This window comes from Ammospiza nelsoni, chromosome 23, assembly GCF_027579445.1.
Source record: "Ammospiza nelsoni isolate bAmmNel1 chromosome 23, bAmmNel1.pri, whole genome shotgun sequence".
NCBI lineage: Eukaryota > Metazoa > Chordata > Aves > Passeriformes > Passerellidae > Ammospiza > Ammospiza nelsoni.
Window position 1 is genome coordinate 6417002 of NC_080655.1, and position 23350 is coordinate 6440351.

General features: G+C 54.1%; 2 protein-coding genes across 6 annotated transcripts in view; one reads left to right on the plus strand and one right to left on the minus strand.

Annotated features, from left to right (window-relative positions):
• SYT2 (synaptotagmin 2) overlaps positions 1-8835 on the plus strand; it is a 9141-nt gene extending 306 nt beyond the window's left edge. Inside the window, exons 2-8 of the mRNA XM_059487757.1 lie at positions 1-165; positions 1618-1734; positions 1952-2119; positions 2269-2436; positions 2828-2945; positions 4149-4282; positions 5037-8835. The exon at positions 1-165 is cut by the window's left edge and continues 5 nt beyond it. Coding sequence (XP_059343740.1) covers positions 1-165; positions 1618-1734; positions 1952-2119; positions 2269-2436; positions 2828-2945; positions 4149-4282; positions 5037-5243 — 1077 coding nt within the window. The 3' untranslated portion in view covers positions 5244-8835. The remainder of the gene's footprint in view (positions 166-1617; positions 1735-1951; positions 2120-2268; positions 2437-2827; positions 2946-4148; positions 4283-5036) is intronic.
• A 1099-nt stretch (positions 8836-9934) lies between these two features.
• Positions 9935-23350, minus strand: part of PPP1R12B (protein phosphatase 1 regulatory subunit 12B) — a 137283-nt gene continuing 123867 nt past the window's right edge. For 3 of the 5 annotated variants that reach the window (XM_059487755.1, XM_059487754.1, XM_059487751.1), the window contains 3 exons: positions 23236-23286; positions 16661-16840; positions 9935-13198 (listed from right to left, as the gene is read on the minus strand). In XM_059487755.1, the coding sequence (XP_059343738.1) occupies positions 16706-16840; positions 23236-23286 (186 nt within the window). In that variant the 3' untranslated portion in view covers positions 9935-13198; positions 16661-16705. The remainder of the gene's footprint in view (positions 13199-16660; positions 16841-23235; positions 23287-23350) is intronic. The other 2 variants (XM_059487752.1, XM_059487756.1) reach the window with 1 other exon arrangement.

Genomic DNA, 23350 nt, shown 5'->3' on the forward strand with positions numbered 1-23350 from the left:
CCCTGGGCCCTCATCGCCATCGCTGTTGTGGCCGGACTCCTCATCCTCACCTGCTGCTTCTGCATCTGCAAGAAGTGCTGCTGCAAGAAGAAGAAGAACAAGAAGGAGAAGGGCAAAGGCATGAAGAATGCCATGAACATGAAGGACATGAAGTCAGGCAACCAGGTGATGTCCTCCTGGGCTGCTTGGCCAACAGCCCCTCTGGCTGAGTTATGGGCTGTGTCAGGGCACTCATAGACCAGGCAGCAGATTGGGATGGAGCCACCAGGACCCCGGGATGGAGCCAGGACCTGGGACAGCAGCACTGTCCTCTTCCAGTGTCTGGTGGCCCAGATGGACCAGGCTCAAGCTGGCCTGGACATGCCAATGCTCCACCTGAGCCAGGAAATGTTGATTTAATCCTACCTCCCTCTGGGTCAGACTCATTTTTCTGAGCCTTTAGCTGAGAGGGGAGGCCCACCAGGCCAGAACACCGGGCAGTTTGGGATCCCCAGAATGTCTGTGGTGAAGTGGCAGGTGCTGGTAACTCATCCTGGTGGCCAGCCCAGGGCAGGCTCTGGTACCACAGGCTTGGGGCCACCCCAGCCTTTTCAATGGCCGTGACCCATGGCCATTTGGAGGGGGTGGGAGAATTTGGGTATCTGTTCCTGCTTTTCAGAACCATGTGGGCACTGTGGGCATGCAGACAGGGCTGGAGCAGGAGAGGGGGCAGATGTGAGGTGTGATTCCCCAGGTGGCACAAGCCCTGATCCCCCCCCCCCGCCAGGTCTCTCAGTGTAACTCAGCGTCTGTGTAACACAGTGTTGGTGTAACTCAGTGTCTGTATAACTCAGCGTCTGTGTAACACAGTGTTGGTGTAACTCAGTGTCTGTGTAACTCAGTGTCTGTGTCTCTCTTTGCCCACGGTGCCCTCGCTGTCCTGCCCTGGCTGCCTCTGCTTGGGGACACCTTCCATGTAAGTGTCACCATGAGCCTCCTTCATCATCTGCTTCTGGGTGGGATGGGGGACTGGGGACACATCAAAGAGAGGGCAAGGAGCTGGGGCTCCCACCCTATGGACTGTGCTTGGAGAGGCAGCAAGAGGGGTGGATTTCCTGGGGACAATCTATTTCTGAGCCTACAAAGCCTGGAAATGGCCCTGACAAGCCCTTAGCTCTGGCTGCAGTGCTGCTCCAAGCATGGGCTGGGGGCACAGGACCCACCAGCTGCAAGCACCAAACCTCCCTCCACTGCAGTCAATCCCTTGTCCTGGGCACCCCTGGCAGCCCCCCTGTCATTTTGGCTGGACCAGCACTGGGGCCTCCCTGGCAGCTGTGTGGCTGTGGCACAGCCAGTGCCACCCCAGTGCCACCCCCATTGCCACCCCCAGTGCCACCCCAGTGCCACCCCAGTGCCACCCCAGTGCCATCCCAGTGCCACCCCAGTGCCACCTCAGTGCCACCCCAGTGCCACCCCCTGCTCTGTCTGTGCTTCCTGTCCCCAGCAGGTGGGTCCCCCTCTGGTGGGGAAATCCAGGCTCTTGGGACACCAGGAGGGTTGGGTTGCTGAGGTGCCCAGGGCTGTGGGGCTCTGTCTGTCCTGCTGAGCTGGACCTGGCTGCCATTGCAGGATCAACAGGACGACGATGACGCAGAGACGGGTCTGACAGAGGGGGAAGGTGAGGAAGAGGAGAAGGAGCCAGAGAACCTGGGCAAGCTGCAGTTCTCACTGGACTATGATTTCCAGGCAAACCAGGTGATGGAGGGGCTGGGGCTCAGCTGAGGAGGGGGCTTTGCCTGGGGGGGAGTTGAGAGGAGGACAGGTCTGTGCTGGACCTGGGAGGCTCACCAGGGGAGGAGGAGCTGGGTGCTGTGTCAGAGGAAGTCCTGCCCCATGCTGGACTGGAGATGAGTCCTTGGCAGCTGCAGGGCGTGGCTGGGCTGTCTCACTGAGAACTCCTCTGCCCTTCCAGCTCACAGTGGGGATCCTCCAAGCTGCTGAACTGCCAGCTTTGGACATGGGTGGCACCTCAGACCCTTATGTCAAGGTGTTCCTGCTCCCTGACAAGAAGAAAAAATATGAGACCAAAGTGCAGAAGAAGACCCTCAACCCTGCCTTCAATGAGACCTTCACCTTCAAGGTGAGCCCTGCATCCATAACAAGGACCTTGTCTCCCCCTCCAGTCCTTCCCCCTGGCTGTAGCAGCCCCGTGTGCTGACTCTCCCTTCCAGGAGAGGTGATCCTGGCTCTGGGTCCCACTTGCAGCCTGGTTGCTGTCCCTTTGTGCAGGTGCCCTACCAGGAGCTGGGTGGGAAGACGCTGGTGATGGCCATCTACGACTTCGACCGCTTCTCCAAGCACGACATCATCGGGGAGGTGAAGGTGCCCATGAACACAGTGGACCTGGGCCAGCCCATCGAGGAGTGGCGGGACCTGCAGAGTGGAGAGAAGGAGGAGGTGAGAACAGCCCACGGCTGAACCCTGGCTGGGGGCCTGGCGTGGGGCTGGCCATGGGTGAGCTCTGCTTCCAGGACCATCCCACAGCTCGGGGTCCCACTCACTGTGGGGTCCCACCAGGGCACCATGAACATCCTGGCAGTCATTACTGGGATCTGACCTGTTGGTCCTCTCTGTGAAAATGCTTCTATAACAAAAAAATCAAGACTATAAAGTCTTGAGTGCTGTGCAGGGCCTACCTTGTCCTGGACCCTTGTGTTGGTGCACAGGGTGCCAGCTTGTGCCTGGGCTGAGCAGGGTCTGGGGGGACCTGCATGTGTGATTGTGTCCAACCACTGGAGTCTCAGGCACTGGTGAGGCTCTGATCTCCCCTCCTTGCTGTGCTTGGCAGCCAGAGAAGCTGGGAGACATCTGCATCTCCCTGCGGTACGTGCCCACGGCCGGGAAGCTCACTGTCTGCATCCTGGAAGCCAAGAACCTGAAGAAGATGGATGTTGGGGGCCTCTCAGGTAGGTGTTGCTCAGGGGTAGCCTCCCCCTGCCCTGCTGGGGGCTCTCAGCATCCTCTGTGGGAAAGGACTCTGGGGGCCTCCTGTCTGGCAGAGCTTGGGAGAGCCCCCAGGGCCTCGTTGTGCCTTGGAGGCAGCCCCAGGTCTGGCTGGGGATGAGGGGAGATGGGCATGGGATGCATCCCTGACTCTTGGGAAGGAACCTTCAAACATGGCCCCCAGGATGCTGCAGGACCTGGGTGGTGAAAGTGTCCTCTGCCATTTGCTCCTGCTCCTCCTTGACCTCGTGGCCGGGGACATTTGTTGCCAGCATGTTTTGTGCCTAAAGTGTCTTCCCAGCCCCATCCTGGGGCTCAGCTCTGTGCCCAGGGGTCCTCAGCTCTCTCCAGATGTGCTTTAACCACGACAAGAGCAGTACCTGCATGGCTGGAAGGATTCAGCTTTATTGTGGGCTTTCCTGCTCCAGAAACAGGGGTCAGGCCAGAGCCCACCCAGTGTCACTCACCTGACAGGCCAGTTGTCACTCTGCTGTCCCTGCCTTCCTACAAGGGGCCCACAGCACAGAATCCCAGAATCATTACTGTTGGAAAAAACCTCCAGGACCATCCAGTTCAACTTGAGCCTGGTCCCCACCTTGTCACCCAGACCAGAGCACTGAGTGCCATGTCCAGGCATTGCTTGGGCAGCTCCAAGGATGGGCACTCCACCACCTCTCTGGGCAATTCCAATACCTGACCATCCTTTCCATAAATAAATTCTCCTTGATGTCCAGCCTGAACCTCCCCTGTCTCAGCTTGAGGCTGTTTCCTCTTTTCCTGTCCCTTGTTCCATGGGAGCAAAGCCCAACCCCCCCGGCTGCCCCCTCCTGTCACGGTGTTGTGGAGAATGAGAGGGTCCCCCGAGCCTCCTTTTCTCCAGGCTGAGCTCCCCAGCTCCTTCAGCCTCTCCTCACTCTCCTGGCTCTCCAGACCTTTCCCCAGTTCTGCTGGATGCAGAAGAGCTCCATCCCTTGGCCACTTGCTCCCACAAATCTTCTCCAGCCCAACCATTTTGTCTTTGGCATCCATCCACAAAGCTCAGACCATCTTTACTCAGGGCAGTCTCTCCCTCACCCTGGGTTGTGATGTCTCCTGGGAGCAGGAGGTGTCCCAGGGGTATCCCCAGGGCACCTCAGCCCTGGCTAATGCCCCATCCTGACCCCCAGATCCCTACGTGAAGATCCACCTGCTGCAGAATGGCAAGAGGTTGAAGAAGAAGAAGACCACAGTCAAGAAGAAGACCCTGAACCCCTACTTCAATGAGTCCTTCAGCTTTGAGATCCCCTTTGAGCAGATACAGGTTTGTCTGATGCCTCCCCTGGGGTGGAAGATGTCCTAAAGGTGCCTGAGTCCTCATCCCAGCCCTCCAGCAGCCTGGGCTGCTCCTGCTGAGCTCCTGATCTGGTCACCCAGGAGATTCTTCCAGTCTCATCTGGGGCCTGGGCTGATGCTGAGGGCAGCTGGTGTGGGGGCAGAGGTGGGAGGCTGGGCAGCACCCATGGGAGATGAACCCCAACCCAGATCACAGCTGAAATTGGGCTTTCCTCTGCTCCTGATCCTACAGTGCTCACCCTAAGCATAACAGGATGGTCCTGGGGGCATTTTGGACTCTTGGCCCCTCCATGTCCTGTGCAAGTCCTGCATGTGCCCCTTGGTCCTGCCCAGTAGCCCACAGCTCTTGCCCAGCCCCACACCACAGCTTGGTGACCTTTCTCAGGTGAATCAGCTCAGGATGAGCTGCGCCCCCACTGGGCTCTGCACTCCTCAGAGAAGGACATGAAGGAAGCAGGGAGGGGGCCTTGCCCCGAAATGGGCCGAATGTAGTTATAGTAAAATCTGATACAAGAAAACTGAGATTTTCTCAGATACAACATCCAGCAGCAGTTTGGATCCTAAAAGGGGAACGTTCACTATCTTAAAAAGATGATTTAAGAATGTTTTCTTCACATTTATTAGAGATTTTCATTGCTTCTTCTTGGGGGATCCCCTGGGCCTATGGAGCTGTCATGGCCACTGCACTTTCCCACCCCTCTAAACAAGGTTTCCTCCTTTAGAAAGTGCAAGTGGTCATCACAGTGCTGGACTACGACAAGCTGGGGAAGAACGAGGCCATCGGCAAGATCTTCACGGGCTTGAACTCGACGGGCACGGAGCTGCGGCACTGGTCCGACATGCTGGCCAACCCGCGGCGGCCCATCGCGCAGTGGCACTCGCTCAAGCCCGAGGAGGAGGTGGATGCGGCTCTCGGCAAGAACAAATAGTCTGCGGACAGCTCACCCAGAGCTCTGATACCTCAGTTCTGCACCCTTCCTTTTGGTTTTTGTTCTGTTCCAAGCTGAAATGCCCTTCGATGCCTCTGGAAGGGTATCCAGGCAGTCCCAATCGCTTCCAGGGGAAGAGGTTAAAGACATGGATGGTTCTTTTTGTTCTTTGGCATCGCTCCCTTCTGCTGCATGTCCCATTGCCTCTGCTCGCCATCCCTTCCCAGAGCAAAGCCAGCAGCACACCTGGGACCTTCCCCAGCAGCTGTGTCACCAGCCTGCAGCATTGCTGCCACCATCCTGCCCTTGGGATCACGTGGGGAGCTGTGGAATGTTGTGTGGAGGTGATGCTGGAGCCTGATGGTGTGAGATGACCAGTCCCACTGTGCTTGGTTGGGGCATGACCAGCAGTGAGACAGAAAAATGGTGCAAAGATCCTCTGAAGAGACCCAGGTGCCTCCCCCTGGCCCTCCCCAAGGAAGGCTGAGGGCCCCTGGCCAGCTCCAGGCTTGGGTTCTCTGAGGAGAGGCTTGCAGGGGCCATGGATCCTGCTGTGCTGGTGGGGTGCCGAGCCCTCGGTGTTGCAGCGGGAGCTGTGGAGGCCAGGCTGGGCACAGGGAGCCTCAGGAGGGCTGCTCCAAGGAGACACAGGGTGAAACGTGGATGCACCAGCAGCACTGTGTGGATCACCACCACCAGCAGCACCACAAGCTCTGTTTTGTCCCCAGAGGGGCAGCGCTGGGTGATTTGCATCTGTGTCCCACCATGGCTGGTGAATCCCATAGATCAAAATGCTTCCATGAGGCAAATTTACAATGAGAGGTCTCCAGATGGGATGGGGGCAGCTCCCCAGAGCTGCACCAGGTGTCTCCCCAGGGACTGTCCATCACATGTCCCATCATTGCTGTGGGCACCCCAGCCTCAGGGCAGCCAGGGGGCCATGGGGAGCTCCAGCCCCACCTGCTGTGGGTGGGGATGGCAAGAGCAAGCCTGGGGCCAACCAGGGACCACAGCCCCCGACCCGCATGAGATACTACTCCCCACCAGGCCATTGGCTGTTAAAGCCACCCCATCCTGCTCCCCTTGGGGGTATAAGCCATATCCATGACCCTGACAGTGGCTAAGAGCTTCTCTAGGCTACTTCTCCTACTGTCCCAGAAAAGGCCCCGAGCCAGAAAGCCAACACAGTTCTCTGCAGCTGGGAGAGGGTCCAGCAGCCCTGCCCAGTCTGTACTGGAGCACTGATGTTAGCTCGTGTCCCTGTCCCAGCTCCAGCCCCACAGCAGCCTCACACTCTGCTCCCTTTGGCGTCCCTGGGCTCAGTGCTGGGGGTTCCAGCCCTGCAGCAGTGAAGGATTGAGCCCCAGGGATGTGCTGGCACTGGGGGTGCTGCTCTGGGGGTTCAACAGCTGGGCTGGGACCGAGGCCCAGGGACACAGTGCCAAAACTGAGCTCATCCCAGAGCTGTTGGATGCTTTAGCAGCTCCCACAGCTCTGACTTCCCAAAGGGCATCCTGGCCCTCCCCAGAGGTGGGGAGATGATGGGACACTTGGTGGCAGTCACCAGGTTTGAAACTTGGCTCAAGGGGTTCAAATGGACACAGGGACCAACCCCCATGCCTGGACGGTTGTGCAGCTCTGGGACAGGTCCCCAGGGCAGGACATCTCCATCTGTGGCAGGTTTGGGGCTCGGGTGGCTGAGCTGCAGTGTGGGAAGGGGATGCTGGACAGGGACCTCCAGTGACCACCTCCACCACCACTGCAGCTGCACTTGGCCATGCCCTGGTGAAGGGGGCACTGGGGCCATGCTGGGTCTGCAGGGGTCATGCAGCCAGTGCTCTCTCAGGGCCATCTCCAGCTTTAATTAGTCCCTTTTCCTAATGGATGTGTCAGTGTCAACAGATGGGGTCCTGTCCTGCCCCTGTAGCCAAAGGGAGAAGAAGTCTTGGGATGCTTTTAATAATGGGGAGTTGGAAGGGGGCTGATCCCCCATGGTCAGGAGCACTGGTAGGACTCAGTCTCATTTTGGGGTCCATCCAGGCATTGGGGGAGAGAGAGTGTGGGGTGTGTGGGGGCATTTGCCTTACATGGAATGGGTTAAAAGAGGAGTAATTAGAAAAAGCACTGAAATCCTTGTTTGCACCCAGCGAATGTGCATGGCCCTGCAGCCTTCCCAGGGAAGCAGGTGGAGATGTGTTCACCTGCACACCTGTACACCTGCACATCTGCACATCACACCTGTACACCTGCACACCTGCACACCTGCACATCACACCTGCACACCTGCACACCTGCACATCACACCTGCACACCCCAGGTGCACCCCCTCCTGTGCTCCCCCCCGCCCCCAGACCCACCGCATCGGCCGGGCTCCGGGGATCCAGGCCAGGAGTGCCGATCCCACCTGGCTGCTTTCCATTCAGACTCTCTAAGCCTTTGGGGAGGGGGAAGACTGTGACTTTAATACATGATTTAATTTTTTTTTTAATAAAAAAGGGAAAACCAACCAACATCCTGAAGCCATCTGCGCTGCCTCTGACCCGCCCCTTAGCTGTGTGTAGGTAAATTATATGGAGACATAGCTGTATATACCACGAGCAGTGCATGTGATGCAGCCACGTAGCAGCAGCAGCAGCAGCAGCAGCAGCAGCAGCATGGCCCCATCTCCGGCTCCCCCACGGAGGAGGCGACGACAAAACCCCATCGCTCGAGAGCTCTCCACCGCCCTGATTCTTTTCCCCCCAATTAAAATGAAAATCCCCGATTAAATCATATAAAAGAAGAAAATAATGCCAAGAAGCAAAGCATGCCAAGCCCGACCCTCCAGCGGAGAGTGAGCTATCACCGCCGCGGCCGTGGCGTCCATGTGTGTCGTGTTCCTGTGTCTTGTCGCGTTTGTCCCATGGCCGGGTAGCAGCAACATCGTGGCTTCGGTGTCCTGTGTCGCGTTGGTGCATTTCACCGTCAGAGCAACTTTAGAAGCCATATTAGAGCACGGTGCAGCGGGACCCCACGGGACAGCCCGCGCTGAGCCGTGACCCCCTTCCCCCGTGTGTCCCCCGGCCCGTGGGCTCGGGCTCGCTGCCCTGGGGTGCCGCTGTCACCCGGGCCAGGGACGGGACAACGCTGGGCACAGATGTGGGGCTCGACCTGCCGGTGGTGAAAAGGCTTTTCGGAGCAATTTGGGTTATTTCTGCCATGCCCAGCCGGCGGTTTCTGTTTTGGGGACGAGGGCTGGCACTTCCCTCTCCTGGCGGCGCCGCGGAGCAAACCCGGCTGTGCCACGGAGATGCTGCCGGGGGTACCAAAGGAAAATGAATCTATGAGTCTTAGAAACAGGCTCGGGCTCCTTTTCCTTTTTTTCTGCCGGTCTGGGAGGGAGGAGCCGGCTCCTCTGGAGTCGCGGGCTCGGCCACCCTTGGGGCGGCGGTGCCGGCCCCGCTCGGGCCGCGCCAGCCCCGCAGCGCTCGGCTCCGGCGGAAGCTGCTTTTAATGCCCCTTCCCCTCGTGTGGACTCTGTCGTTCCGTCTCTGATCGTTTGATGGTTATTTTGTAATGATTTACGTCTCCTTATTAAAGAAACGAGCTGAAAGGAGCTGGCTCCCATCTGGTGTTGCTGCTGGGGCTCACAGGGCATGAGGGGCAAGAGCCAGGACAGTGATCCCAGGGACAATGGAGGGATGGAGGTGTGGGTGGAACCCCACAAGGGCCCAGGTCCCCCAAAACACGGAATCATGAAATAAATACTTTGGAAAGGCCCTCTAAGATCGTGGAGTTCAACCACTAACCCAGCACTGCCACGTTTACCACTGAACCACATCCCAGGTGTCACATTCACAACCATTTGAACACTTCCAGAGATGGCGACTTCGCTGCTGCCCTGGGCAGCTGTGCCAGGCCCTGACAACCCTTTCAGGGAAGAATTTCTCCCCAGGATCCGACCTAAACCTCCCCTGGCACAACCTGAGGCCATTTCCTCTTGTCCTGTCCCTGTTCCCAAGGAGCAGAGCCCAACATCTCCCAGCTGTCCCCTCCTGTCAGGAGTTGTGCAGAGCCAGAAGGGCCCCCTGAGCCTCCTTTTCTCCAGGCTGAGCCCCTCAGCTCCCTCTGACTTGTGCTCTGGGCAACCTCAAACCCCAGCTGAGCAAGGCTGGACCAGACCTGGGGCACAGGTGGGAAATACCAAAGGCCCCACAGAATTCTTCACCCCCAGCACACTGAGTCTGGCCCACAGTCACATCCTGCTCCACCAGCCCTAAGGGAAGGACTCAACCTGCACCAACCACCTCTGAACACTGGAACTCATGGAGATTCCAGCAGCCTCACCCAAGACAGAGGTTCCCAGATGTGACACCACCTCCTGCCTGTGCCACACTTTGTGCTGACCAAACTTGTGAGCAGAGCAAAACCAGGGCTTGCCACCAGAATGGAAAGCGGGCCTGATCTCCAGTGTGATGTTGTGGAGGAGATGGGACCCTCTCCTGTTTTCCCTTCCCACTGGTGGGTGCTTTTCAGGGATATGCATCCCAGTTCCTTCATTTCAGCTTCCCCTGAAAAGGCACTTGTGTTGTAGCTGCAAAACTTTTGTGCTTTTATGGATGATGGACATTGTTATGTCACAAGAATTTTGGGAGAAACAGGGAATTTTAGCACAATTTGTAATTCCAGAAAGATGGAAGCAAAGTCAAAGCTTCTATTTTATCAACTCTTACTTTATTCATTTATAAATACTGTTGTGTTTACAAGCATCATAGCTGTGAATATTATTCCCAAACTTTCAAACACATAATACTTATAATACTATATAACAACAACCAGTAAAACAAATCATTCATCTCAGGGTTTGAAAGGCCACTCAAAAGTTGCATAAAAATACATTCTCTCCCCATCTCATCAGCCAGTCCTGCTTCTCCAAGGACTTTATTTACAAAGAGCCATCACCAAACTTGCAGCCACAACAGGTGGGTTCACCCCAAGCGATAAAAATTAACTCACCCCAAGCAATTGCTTAGAAAAAAAAGCTCATGTTCCCCGAGGGAGACCACGTCTGGCAAATGCTCTGGTTCCAAGAGGGATCAATTTTAAAAACCTATTTGCTCTGCACCTTGTGCCAAGCACAGGGTTTGAGGTGTCCTGTTTGTCACCTCCTCAGTGCACTGGTTATGTCAGGCATGAAGTGAGACAAAGAAAATCCATTCTCAAGAATGTGATTTGCAGTTGCGCCGTCAGCACGGGACGCTCACAGCTTTGGCTGATCAGGGACACTGAGCTGAGGGGCCCAGGGCTCAGAGAATCCAGTGCTCAGCAGCCACTGCAGCTGCAGTGGTTTGGCTTTGCAAGGTGCCACTCAGAACGAGCCCCCACAGCCTTTCCACTCTGCCCCTTGGGAAAAAGGCAGCGAGTGTCCTGGAAGAAGGGGCAAAACATCAGTGCAGGATGGAATTGTCAGATTGGGTTGAACCCTCTCCCTAAAACAGACACCAGGCTTCTTCCTGCTGCCAGGAACCTGTGAGAAGGACAGGATCTTGATTCTGAACTCTCCTCCTCATCCTGCCAGGATGCACGGCCTGAGGCTCCAGCCCAGCTGGGGAGCACCTCCTGCTCCACGGGCACACAAGGGACAGAGCTCCTGATCCTTGGGCACACAAGGGACAGGGCTCCTGATCCTTGGGCACAGAAGGGACAGGGCTCCTGATTCTTGGGCACACAAGGGACAGGGCTCCTGACCCCTGAGCACAGAAGGGACAGAGCTCCTGAGCCCTGAGCAGAGCAGAGCCTGAGGCTGAAGTGAGGAGTGGTCACCAAGAGAGAAAACACCAAGAACAGCAGAAGGACTCACAGAAAGAGTGCACCAGGAGGGGACGGCGTGCAGGGCAAGCACTGACTGGATCTCAAGACTTAAAGCCATTAAATAGAGCAGGGTTAAAATCAAGGAATATAAAAAGGATGCCTGGCTTAGGCAGTGCTCTGCAGAAACCCTGATGCCTTTACCAGCTTTGGTCTCTTCCTCCCAAAGCTCAGCAGCAGAGGCAGGGCCTCAGTGTACCAGGAGAAACGGTGCCTCAGCTGCACAATGGCTCCACCAGCTGAAGAGCAACTTGTGGTCAGAGCTGCCTGGGGAGAACTGGCAGCTCCAGGAAGAGCAAGAGAGGTGGAAACAGGCAGGACAGGGAGGGGAAGGGGGGAAAATGGAGAATTAGGGGGGTGAAAAAGAGAGAAAACCCCAGAGAGAGGAAAACAGAGATGCTTTCTGAGGCAATAACCAGCAAAAGGTTTGAAAAAGCCCAGGATTGCCTGACAGAGAAGTTTTACCCTGCTGAGCAAGCTCAAGTATTCTGCTCATGTTCAAGTATCTCATCTCTCTGATAGTGGAGAGTCCCTCCAGCCAGAGCTGCTCAGGAACGTGGCAGAGCTGCCCCATGGCCACCCCCAGGTTCAGGGACCAAGAACTGCTGCCCTTGGCCAGACAGAGCCTGGGGAGTTGAAGGACAAAGGGGATGAAAGGATGAAAATATGGAAGGATGTAGGTGGGAGAATTTTTGGATACAGCAGGACATCTCTGGGAGGGAAGGTTCTGTTGGAGAGGAGTCTGTTAAAGGGAAGCTGAACAGAACTGCTGACGTCCCACAGCATGGAGAGAGGAGCCAATGTCTGAATGCCCATGGGAGAGAACAATTCCAAACTGTTTAGAGTGCATGTAACATTAAAGAGGAATAATTCTGGGGGGTTCCTTCAAGGTCTAAGCTTATCACAAATTTCTGACACGTCAGAAGACTCTCATTTACCATGATTCAGTTACCAGCAGCTCCCTGTCCCTCTGACACTGACACACCCTGGCCTCTCCAAGGTGTGTGGGACAGGATGCTGGCATTCTCTGTCTATAAATCCTGCTGCAAATCAAAGGGAGGGTACCTGAAATACCAGACCAGGATCTGCTATGGGCTCTGCCTTCAGGGAGGCAGCGGGAGAAGGTCCCAGATGGCTTTTGGGAAGGGGAGCCTGGTTTCTGGCATGGGCACAGCTCCCTGCAAGGTAATTCAGGCTCACACACAGGTGAGAGCAGCAGAGGGTCTGTAGGGGTTCAAGTTTGTCCTTCAGAAAGCTCAGCAAGTGCCTGGGATATATCCTGTCCCAAGGAACAAGAGTCCAGGTGGCAACTGGATGCTACCAACCACAGAGACAGGAGCCCTGGAAGGACACAAAGTGACACAGGATCACCCAGGCTGGGGGGAAAGGGAGGCTGAGGGACACTGAGCATCAGCACAGCACTGATGGTACTGAACAGGTTCAAAATCTTATCTAAAATTAAAGACTCAGTCTGCTGGGGCAAGAGGAGAAGGTGTCTGCGCAAAACAGCTCATCAGCCTGTGACAAACGTGTGCTCTGGTGGCTTTCACAGCATCACATTTAACCAGAGTCCCACATCTCTGTGGGCTGATGTGCATCCTCAGAGTCCCAGCCCAGGTTCACATTTCCCACCTGTAAAGGGCTTGGACATGCTGGGTTAGTTCTCCACATGTCACTTTTTACAGTAGGAGCTTCCCACTCCAGGTCAGAGTCCAAAACCAAACTGAGCTTTTGGAAGAAGTTTTGGCAGCTCAAACCCAGTCCTCACGTTTCTCCCTTGAATAAAATGTCCGAGATACCACAACATGCATCGATTAAAAAAAATAAAATGGCAGGGGGTGTGTTGGGGGAAAATAGGGCTAGAAAGGGAATGTACAGCAAAGGGCAGGGCAAGGCAGGTGTGACATTGATCCCACAGCTGAAACACTTGCTGTACTGACGGGAAGGAAGGGGTAGGGCTGGGTGGTGGGGTTGGCAGCTGGTGTAGGACACCCCTCCTTGTCCTCCCTTTGCTCTGATTCCTATTTGGAGAGTTTGCTGATGACTCGAATGAGGGCTCCGTTCTCATCCTTCAGCCTTTGGTTGTCCGACTTCAGCTCTGTCAAAATCTGTGGAGACACAGAGACAAGGTGGGATCAGAGGGGTTGGGGGGCCAGGGGGACCCTGCCCCCTCCAGCAGCACCTCCCATGGCTCTGCAGCATCCCCAGAGCTCTCACAAGCTGGGTGAGAGCCAAGGGTGAGGGGCCTCGAGCACAGCACTGAGCAGGGAGCCCTGGTGCAAAGCAAGGCCTCAGCCCCAGCAGCAGGGCAGGACCAGACCAGCAGGGCAGGAACCATTTCTGAGCTGCTTCATCCCAAACCTGCACCCAGAGGCCAAATACAGCTCAGCAGACAAGTAAAGCTGGTGTTCCTGATATGCTTTTTCCATTTTGCCAGGACTGGAAGGGAAACCAAAGGCCTGGAATCTTCATTTAGGACTGGACCTTGCCAAATCTCTTTACAATACCCCCAAATCTCCCTGGGACCCTGCAGATGTGTGATACAGCCCCAAGTGCTGAGGCCAGAGGACTGGTAGAACACACTGACACTGGAGGTACCTCCTGGGTGCTCAGCTGAGGTTGCAACAGACAAAAGCCTTTGGAAACAGAGAAGAAATGGCTTCAACAAGACCCTTCCAGCATTTCCCATTGGCACAAACCCTGCTGGCTTCCTGTGCTGCAGCCAGTGACCTTCCCTGGGCTGTTCCCAATCAGAGGGAGACCCAGCTCCTGTCTGGGGGTGGCACACAGGGGGTCACTGCCACCACAGGTGACCAGGGCTGCAGGGACACCCAGGGCAGAGGGGGTCACACACATGGCATCTGTATGAGCTCAGCCACAACTTCTGTCTGCCAAGTGCATCTTGGAGGAATTCCCTCAAATTAAAAATCTGCACTAAATCTCCTTCCTCCTAACCTGGTGTTTCAGCTTTGACCACAACGTTCTGCCCCCTCCACCTGCAGTCCCTCCCTGCTCACCAGCTCTGAGTGGGGGCAGCTCTTGGGGCAGTTCCAGCTCCCACCAGAGCAATTCCCTTCTTACAAGGTTGGGCCAAGCCCCAACACCCCCAGCTCCATCCCTGTGGGCACTGCTGAGGGAGGTTCCAGCTGGGAGGGAGGAGGGGCTGGTGCTGCATGGTGGGACATTGTGGGAAGGATAAATCCACGTGCTGGTGTGACACCGTGGTGACAGAACAGCACTCGTGGCTCCTTGTGCCATTTCTCATGGCCAAACAAGAGGCAGTGCCATCACCATCACCCAAGGATCAGGAGCTCAGAGACACAGCAGAGCTCCTGGCATCTCTGCACTCCTCTGTCTCCTCCTGAGCTCCACCTGCCACACTCACACTGGTGCCTCCCAGTGCCTGCAGGAGCCCCTCCAGACACTGGGCAGTTCCTCATGGGGGGCTTCGTGTGACCTGTGTCACTTATTTGAAAATGAAGGAGTGTGAAATAAATGCCTCTGGACGCGTTTCCTGGTCACAACCCAGCTCCACAGTGCCCACTGAGGCCTCCTGACAGCTGCACATCAGCCTGAGACAACACAAGCCCAGGGTGTTCCTCCCTTGGAAGCAGAGTAGCCTTAAGTCAGGTGAAATGAACCCCAAGGGAACTGGGGTTCCAAGGCTGGAAGGGCTGGAGTGTCCAGGAATGGTGAGCAGGGATGTGGCCCAGCCCCAGGGAAGGGCAGGGCTGGCTATGAGGCAGTGTTGGTGTCACCTGGGTTTGGGCAGAGCAGCAGGGCTGTGTGCCACCTGGGACATGGGAACACAGCTCCTCAGAACCCACGTGCCTGCAGGAAAATGAGATTCACTGAGAAGCTGTGCTGCCAGAGCGTGGGACAGCTGGCACAGCCTAACCCAGGGACAGCTCTGCACAGCTGTGATGTGCACAGACACCACTGAGGCAGAGTTTACACACAGCAGCAGCAGCCTGTGTCACACCTACTCAAAGAGCTGGAACTAAAGCAGCAGAGCTCACAGCCCATGGCTGTGCCCAGTGTGGCACTGGCAGGGAACTGCAGACCTGTGAGTGAGTGAGTGAGTGAGTGAGTGAGTGAGTGAGTGAGTGAGTGAGTGAGTGAGTGAGTGAGTGTGTGAGTGAGTGAGTGAGGAGGGCAGAGTGAGCCCCAGCCAGAGCACAGGGCATGCAGGGCAGTCAGCACATGGGCATGTCCTGGGAGGAGGAGAGGTCACTTGCAGGTTGTGAAACATCAGTTCTTTGAGCCTGGAAAGAATTTTGCCCAATTTTCCCTCTCAGATCTCAAAGCATGTGGGGAAAGGGAATGACTTCAACTCACAGTTTATGAGAAGAAATGAGGCAGGGTCAGGCTGGAGGATAGTTCCACAGATTAAACCCAGAAAGGCTGTGAGATCATTTCAGCTGACCACCTGCACAATCCAGGGCACACAATATAACCCCTGACTCTCCTGGCCCTGGTGACACACATGTGGGCTTGAGCTGACACTCCTGGAAAGGGGAAGCCACAATTCCCCTGATTAGTTTGTTTCTATGGTTAATCAGCCTTGGTATAATTTGTGTGCTAAGAATAGATTTTTTTATTCTGTGGTGCCACTTCCAGCCCACAAGAGCACACAACTTCTTGTGTCCCAAGGGATGTGAATATTCCTACTAACCTGCAAAGGACAGGCAGGGCCCCCTGAAATGAGCACTTACAGCTTTATTTTAGCATTGAACCAATGAAGTAGCAGGAAGAGATGTAATTTAACAGTGTGATGTGTGAAGGCAAAGCTTAGGGAAGACTCATCCTTCTGTTTCCACCACTAATTGTCCAGCACTGGATTTAAAACAGGAGATGAAAACACAGAGTGCTCCTGGTCTGGCTCCTGCTGCATCCCTGCATCCCCCATCCAGCCCACAGGAGGCAGGGGTGCTGAGCCTATAGACTCACACTCAAAAATTTCAATTTAAAATAAGGAAAGAAGCTTGTCCCTTTTGTTCAAGTGACCAAGAAAACCTGCTGAGGACAGTTCACTTTGTAGTTTTTCTAAAAATACCCTTTCTGTCTATAATGATTGCTTTTCACAACATCCCTGAAAATTTCCTGACTCTGGATAATCTGATTTGCTGAGTGCCAGCTTCTCCCTGAAATAAGTCCAATTAAAAAAGAATTCTATTCTAAGCAGACATGTGCATAAACCACTTATTTTCAAGTGTCCAAGGCCAGGCTGGATGGGGCTTGGACCAACCTGGTCTAGTGGAAAGTGTAGGGGGTGGAACGAGATGAACTTTAACTTAACCCCTTCCAACCCAAACAATTCTGTGGGTCTGTTTGAAGGCCAAGTACCAGGCAAGGAGCTGCTGGCACTGCCAAGCCACCCCAAAGCCATTCCCAGTGCTAAGCTGGCAAGGGCAGCAGCATCTGCCAAGCAGAGCAGGAGCCGGGGGGGAGCAGAGCTCCAGCAAAGCCCTGCCATGGCAGCAGCACCGTGCTCTGGGAATGCAGAGATGCTGTGCCACAAGCTCTGAGCCACAAGGCAGCCTGGGGAGCAGAGCAGAGCCGAGACCTGCCTGGAGGAGAGGAAGAGGAGGCAAGATGAGCCCGAGGGAAAGCAGCTACAGCTCCTCTGATTCCTTGGGCTTGGAGGGCAGAGAGAGTCTGGCTACAACCCGGGTCAGAGCCCTGTTCTCAGCCAGCAGCTGCTCATTCATCTGCCTCAGAGTGTGAATCTGTTTGAGCTGGTGGAGATTCTGCAGAGAGTGAGAGGAGTGGACAGAGAAATACAGAGAGAACATCATGGAAATGAAAAGGCACAGAAATGGGAGTTTAGTCCACAGGCAGTGAAAGAAAAAAAGAGAATAAAAGAAATTAGTAGCAGTGAGTGCTGGATGGGGAAAGCCTGACAACACACCAAGGATATTTTGGGAATCAGCCCTTTCTCCAGGGGCCCCCAAAATCTTAAAAAAGGTCAAATACAAGGATTTCCACCACAAAGCAGGATTATATTTGAGTTTACCCAGACAGCCCTGGGACCTGGGAACTGCTGTGAGACCTAGCACCAGTGACTTAACACCTAGACAGGCTCTAAAAGCACTGCTGGGAACTGGTAACTCCTTTAAAACTCCTTTTCTTCATGTATCTCTAAAAGCCAAAGCAGCTGTCTGGAACAAAGAGGAATCAGAGCTTCCTGAAGATCCCAAAGGCAGAGACTGAAGCACCTGAAAGTGTCACTGTCCCACAGCAGATCACCAGGACAAGTATTGTGTCTGCTTGTGTCCCTCATCCCTGAGTGATGCTCCTGGCTCTGCCCAGGCCAGTCCTGCCAAAACCTCTGGGGTTCGGTTTCTCATCCATGCCCAGATTCAACTCTTCTCTGTCTCAGGGCTCAATTTATCCCTGACCTTCAGAGGGGACAAGTCTGAACCTTAAACTGTTCATTCTAGGAACAGGAGTCTGAATGAGAGAATCTCCCACAGTGGGGATGTGCCAGGAGGGCATTCCTGGTGACAAAGGCAATGAGGGGCACAGGACAGGGCAGAGACCAAGCCCCACACTGGGACTGGCACAGGAACCAACTGGACATGGGTACAAACTGTGAGTGGGTACAATCTGGGGCTTGCACAAATACAAACTGGGCACAGGAACCAACTGGACATGGGTACAAACTGGGGCTTGCACAGGGTTCAGCAGCAGAGGGAGGTCAGGAACAGAAGAGCCATGAGGAAGCAGAACAGGGAAATGGTCCAAGCCATGCAGACATCTCAGTGCCACAAGGATGACACTGTTCCCAGTAATGCCAAAGTGAATTCATGTGCTGGACATTTACACAACTGCAGGTGCCAGGAGATGCCAAGAGCTGTGGAGCTGCTTCCTGAGCAGCATCCCTGCCCTCCTTCCCCCTGAGAGGTTGGGCAGCTGGGCCACAAGACAACAAGAACCCCTCCTGAGCAAGAACCCATCCTGCATGAGGGAAGGAGCCCCAGCACTGGGCAGGGGCAGGCAGGAAACATCCACAAGAAGAGCTGTAAATTCAAGTGGCAAATTCCCAGTCCCAAACCAAAGCAGTCCCACAAAGCACCATATTCCTCCCCATGTCCACTTAGTGGCAGAAGAAAACAGAAGGAAGGGTTTATGAGGAAGAGGGTTCCTTTCTACCATTTCATTAGCAAAAAGCACTCAAAGGGAGGTGCTGCCTGTCCTGAACAAGGAGCACCATGAAAGAATCTACTGTGACACAAAGACAGTGACCATCCACCCAACCTGCACTACTCAGGGTGCCCAGAGAAGCTGTGGATGCTCCATCCCTGGTAATGTCCAAGGCCAGGTTGGACAGGGCTTGGAGCAGCCTGGGATGGTGGAAGGGTCTCTGCACATGGCAAGAGATGGAATGAGAAGGGCACCTTCAAACCCACGCCACTGGAATTCTCTATGACCCAGAGCTGACTGCAGCTGGCAAGGAATCTGCTGTGTCCCAGGGCATTCTGTCCAAGGGCTCATTCCTGCACAAAACTGAAGCACTCTGTGCACCCCCAACCATCAGCTCTGTTCTTAGCTGCCCAAAAACCCTACATTTACTCTCCATGACAGAATGAAGACACCTCTTTGGAAAGCTTTGCAAAACCAAGGTAAGCAAGACAGGAAGGCAGGGAGCCAGCACAGGATGGGGTTTGAGCCCCTGAGACCATCAAACTGACAGAGCAGCTCCTGGGACACACAAACACAGTTCTGACACTGGATAAATCAACAGATCCCAAGACAGAGCTACAGCAAACAACTGCAGGAAAGCTGCAGTGACACCACAGCAGTGAGATCCCTGCTCACCATATCCCATCCATCCATCCATCCATCCATCCATCCATCCATCCATCCATCCATCCATCCCATCCATCCATCCATCCATCCATCCATCCATCCATCCATCCATCCATCCCATCCATCCATCCATCATCCATCCATCCATCCATCCATCCATCCATCCATCCATCCATCCATCCATCCATCCATCCATCATCCATCCATCCATCCATCATCCATCCATCCATCATCCATCCATCCATCCATCCATCCATCCATCCATCCATCCATCCCTCATCCATCCATCCCTCATCCATCCATCCATCCATCATCCATCCATCCATCCATCCATCCATCCATCCATTCATCCATCCATCATCCATCCATTCATCCATCCATCCATCCATCCATCCATCCATCCATCCATCCATCATCCATCCATCCATCCATCCATCCATCCATCCATCCATCATCCATCCATCATCCATCCATCCATCCATCCATCCATCTATCCATCCATTCATCCATCCATCATCCATCCATCCATCCATCCATCCATCCATCCATCCATCCATCCATCCCTCATCCATCCATCCATCATCCATCCATCCATCCATCCATCCATCCATCCATCCATCCATTCATCCATCCATCATCCATCCATCCATCCATCCATCCATCCATCCATCCATCCATCCCCCATCCATCCATCATCCATCCATCCATCCATGCATCATCCATCCATCCATCCATCCATCCATCCATCCATCCATCCATCCATCCATCCATCCATCCATCCTCCATCCATCCATCCCCCATCCATCCATCCCTTCACAGCCCAAGATTTGCTGGCTTCCACTGTGCTCAGTGAGGACAGACAGACAGACAGACATGGCACAGTGTCGTGTGACACATCACACCAGGAGCTGCTGTTAGATGGCTGTACTGGAATAGTCCCTTCTTTTGATAGTACCAAAACCAGCTGAGGATACTTGGTCTGTTCACCCTGGAGGAGCCTGAGGTCAGACCCCACTGGGGGCTGCAGCTCCTCCCAAGGGACAGCTCTGATCTCTGCTCTCTGTGAGCAGGGACAGACCCTAGGGAAGGGCTGGAGCTGTGCCAGGGCAGGGTCAGGCTGGATTTCAGGAAAGGTTCTTCCCCCAGAGGGTGCTGGCACTGCCCAGGCTCCCCAGGGAATGGGCACAGCCCCGAGGCTGCCAGAGCTCCAGGAGTGCTTGGACAATGCTCTCAGGGATGCCCAGGGTGGGATTGCTGGGGGTCTGTGCAGGGCAGGGGTTGGGCTGTGGGTCCCTTTCCATTCAGGCTATTCCCTGATTTTATGATACACAGATAATAAAGCCCCTCTGTTTTATAACATGGCTCACAGCTGGCAGAAAGCATCAAACACACACAGCAGGGGCATGGTGCTGTGTGAGGTGCAAAGGACTGTGACCATTTCAGAGACCACCTTTGTTTTTCCACACCAGCACAGCACAGAACCTCAGCACGGTCCCATCAGCCCCTGCTCAGCCTCCACACCTGCACAGCCCTCAGAAAGGATCATTTATGTAAAAATGTCTGTGTGCTGCAGGTAGGCCAGGCTCCTGTTTATGCACCAAATCCAGCAAGGGCTGTGAGGCTGGGACTGAAGCCAAGGGCAAAGAGCAGGATCTGGATGATACCGCTGTGATTGCTTATCACTCTGCTTGATACTTGGCTTAGCAAAAGCAGGTTTCTCAGTTCTCTGTACCTGCCTTCAATTAACAGATTTTGTGCCTGCAACACTAAATAAAAACGCCCAGAGCCTGCACGATGCTGCAGCACTGCCATGGAATAAAGGAGCTTCTGTGACCTTCAAGAACAATTGCTGTGTAAAGTTGGGACCTCAGGCAGTTGGCATTGAGTTCAGCTCAGTGCAAATGTTAATTTTCTTTCTCGTGCTTCAGCCAAGGTTCTGGATCTCCAGTTGAGTTGTGCAGTCACTCAGGGAATGCTGAGTGTCTGTCAACTTTGCAAGAGCAGCTCTGAGGAGCAGCTCTGCCACCAAGGCTCTTGAAGTTACCAAGCCTGTCTTGCTCCTCTTCACTTCTCTATGGCTTTGGTAGCAGGGGTCACACTCCAGACAGGAACAAAGCTCACTCCCTCAAACACAGGCTGAAGTATTGCACATTTCTGCCACCTCTGCCTCCTCTTCCTCAGAAGTCAGCTGCAAGGAGAGGACAGCCCTGGCCAGGACATCTCATGTGCACAACTGGACATAGACATAGCTGGATGTGAGTCTTGCTGGATTCAAAGACTAGTGGGAAGAATTCCCCAAAACAGCCTGAGACCTCATCACCTGACAGGTTTGTTGTTTCCACATGAAAGGAAATTGGTGGATTTGCCTTTTCCTTCACGACTCCTTCCTTATTCTGACTCTGCACAACAGCTACTCAGGTAGTACAAGGAGCAAGAATGAAAGCCCAGCCAGAATTTGCAGATTTTCCTGGCTCAACTCCCACAGAAGTGACTGACAGGGATGCTCTGCAGAGGTTATCTCCCTCCAGGCAAACACAGCAGGGCTGCTTCTCCCACTTCAAGGCATCATGAAAATGGACACAATAGTTTCCCTTTGGAAAGGTCCAGTTCAATGCTTCTTTCTTAAGGGATTTTATATTCCTTTTTTTTGAGTAGATGTCAAACAAGACATGTCACAGTGCCCTCAGGTACTCATTGCATGCTTAAGGTTTTACAAAAACTAGTAAAAATGTAGTAGCACCTCAGAAGAGAGATTTTCCAAATCCTTGGCTATTTGTTCTAGTAACAAAAGGCCACTGTGGTTGTCCAATGCAGCAAGAAGAGACAGAGCAGAGTCAGCACCACTCTCAAGGAACTGAAGCTCATTTTCAGCTCGAGCACAGGTTCCTTCAGCTCTTGTCTCTTGAGGCAGTGAGAGAACACGTCCAACCTCCTTCTGCCCTTCCTTGGCTTCCATGGCTCTGCAGCTGCACCTGAGCTGGAGGTGCTCTGGCTGTGTCCAACAGACCCTGCAGGAACCTTCCCTCATTACTTCTTCCAGAGCAGCATGTTTCCAAACTGAGGCCACTAGAGGCCACCACCTTGTCTTCTTACTCCACGGGCTGAAGCTGCAGGTTTGCAGTGATCTGCAGACCTGAAGGACCAACACAAACTGCTCATGCCTGTATCTCTCTTGAAGACCACAGTGCTGTAATTACAGGAAAGTCTCTGTGCAGTTGAAGGTTCCTACCTGCTCACTGAACAAAGAGTTTACAATTTAGACATATTCAATCCTTTCTCGTTCTCCTCCTGGCTCACACATTCATGCTTATTTTCCCCTCTCTGAGAGAACAAGAGCCTTACAGCAAGAATCCACCATCTTGTTGTGCTACTTATTGCAGCAGAAGATGCAGCACAGGCCTTTCAGAGTTATGTGCTTGGTAGAAACAAAAGCTCCAAACAGAAACAGAGCTGGAGCCTCCTCCAGGGTGGCAGGAAGTAATTTCTGTCAGTGCAGGGAGAGCTCTCAGGTAGGTCCTTCCTTCTGTCTGAGAGCAGCTTGGTCCCACCTGCTGATGTTGAAAGGGAAGGAAAGCAGGGGCAGAGCAGAGGGGCACCCACTCTGTGAACACAGCACTGACATCCAGCAGAACTGCAGTGCTGCTGAGCTGGGTGAGGCTGTGGGGGTGTGAGGGCAGCCAGACTGCTGGGCCCTGCAGGGGTCCCCTCATGGCCACAGCCATCCTGGAAGCCACACCATGGGAGCAAGAACGTGCCACAGCCCCAGTGGCCATGGCTGGTGACAGCAAGCCATGCTGCACATCCCATCAGGAAGCAAATTCCTCTCTGCTGGAATTATCCATCCCAGGCTGCTGTGGCCTCCCAGTGACATGCTGTGGGAAGGGAGCACAGGAACACAACCACTCTGTGTTTTCTCCTGGCCAGTGTGCGTGAGCTCAAAGCCAGCTTTGTCTTCTTACCCATCCGGAGAGAACCTCAGAGCCTTTACTCGGGCTGCAGACTAGTCAGAGCACAGGGGGTCAGCACACTGGAACTCAGCGATGCCACAGAAAGTTAGTTGGGGAAGGCATTTAAGGAGAACAGCTTTCACCATTCTCAGATTAAACAGCAGAACAAATCAAACATAGGAGCAATCAAATGAATAAGAACCAGGACAGTTTATTAGCATTTCATATTCGGAGAACAGGGCCATTAAAGCAAGTTCTGACTGCAGAAAGGAAAATTAGATCCTTCCCATGGACACCTTTAACATCCTCCTCCTGGGTGACAGTCCCCAAAGACATGAATACAAAGCATATAAAATGGCATAGACACAGTGAAGATTATTTCTTACCTTCATTTCCTCCTCCATTTCAGAGAGTTTCCGCTCCAGGGCTCGCTTCTCCTGTTTACAAGGATTCACAACAAAGAAGGTCACAAGGATTTGGAAGAAAAATTTACAGTATATT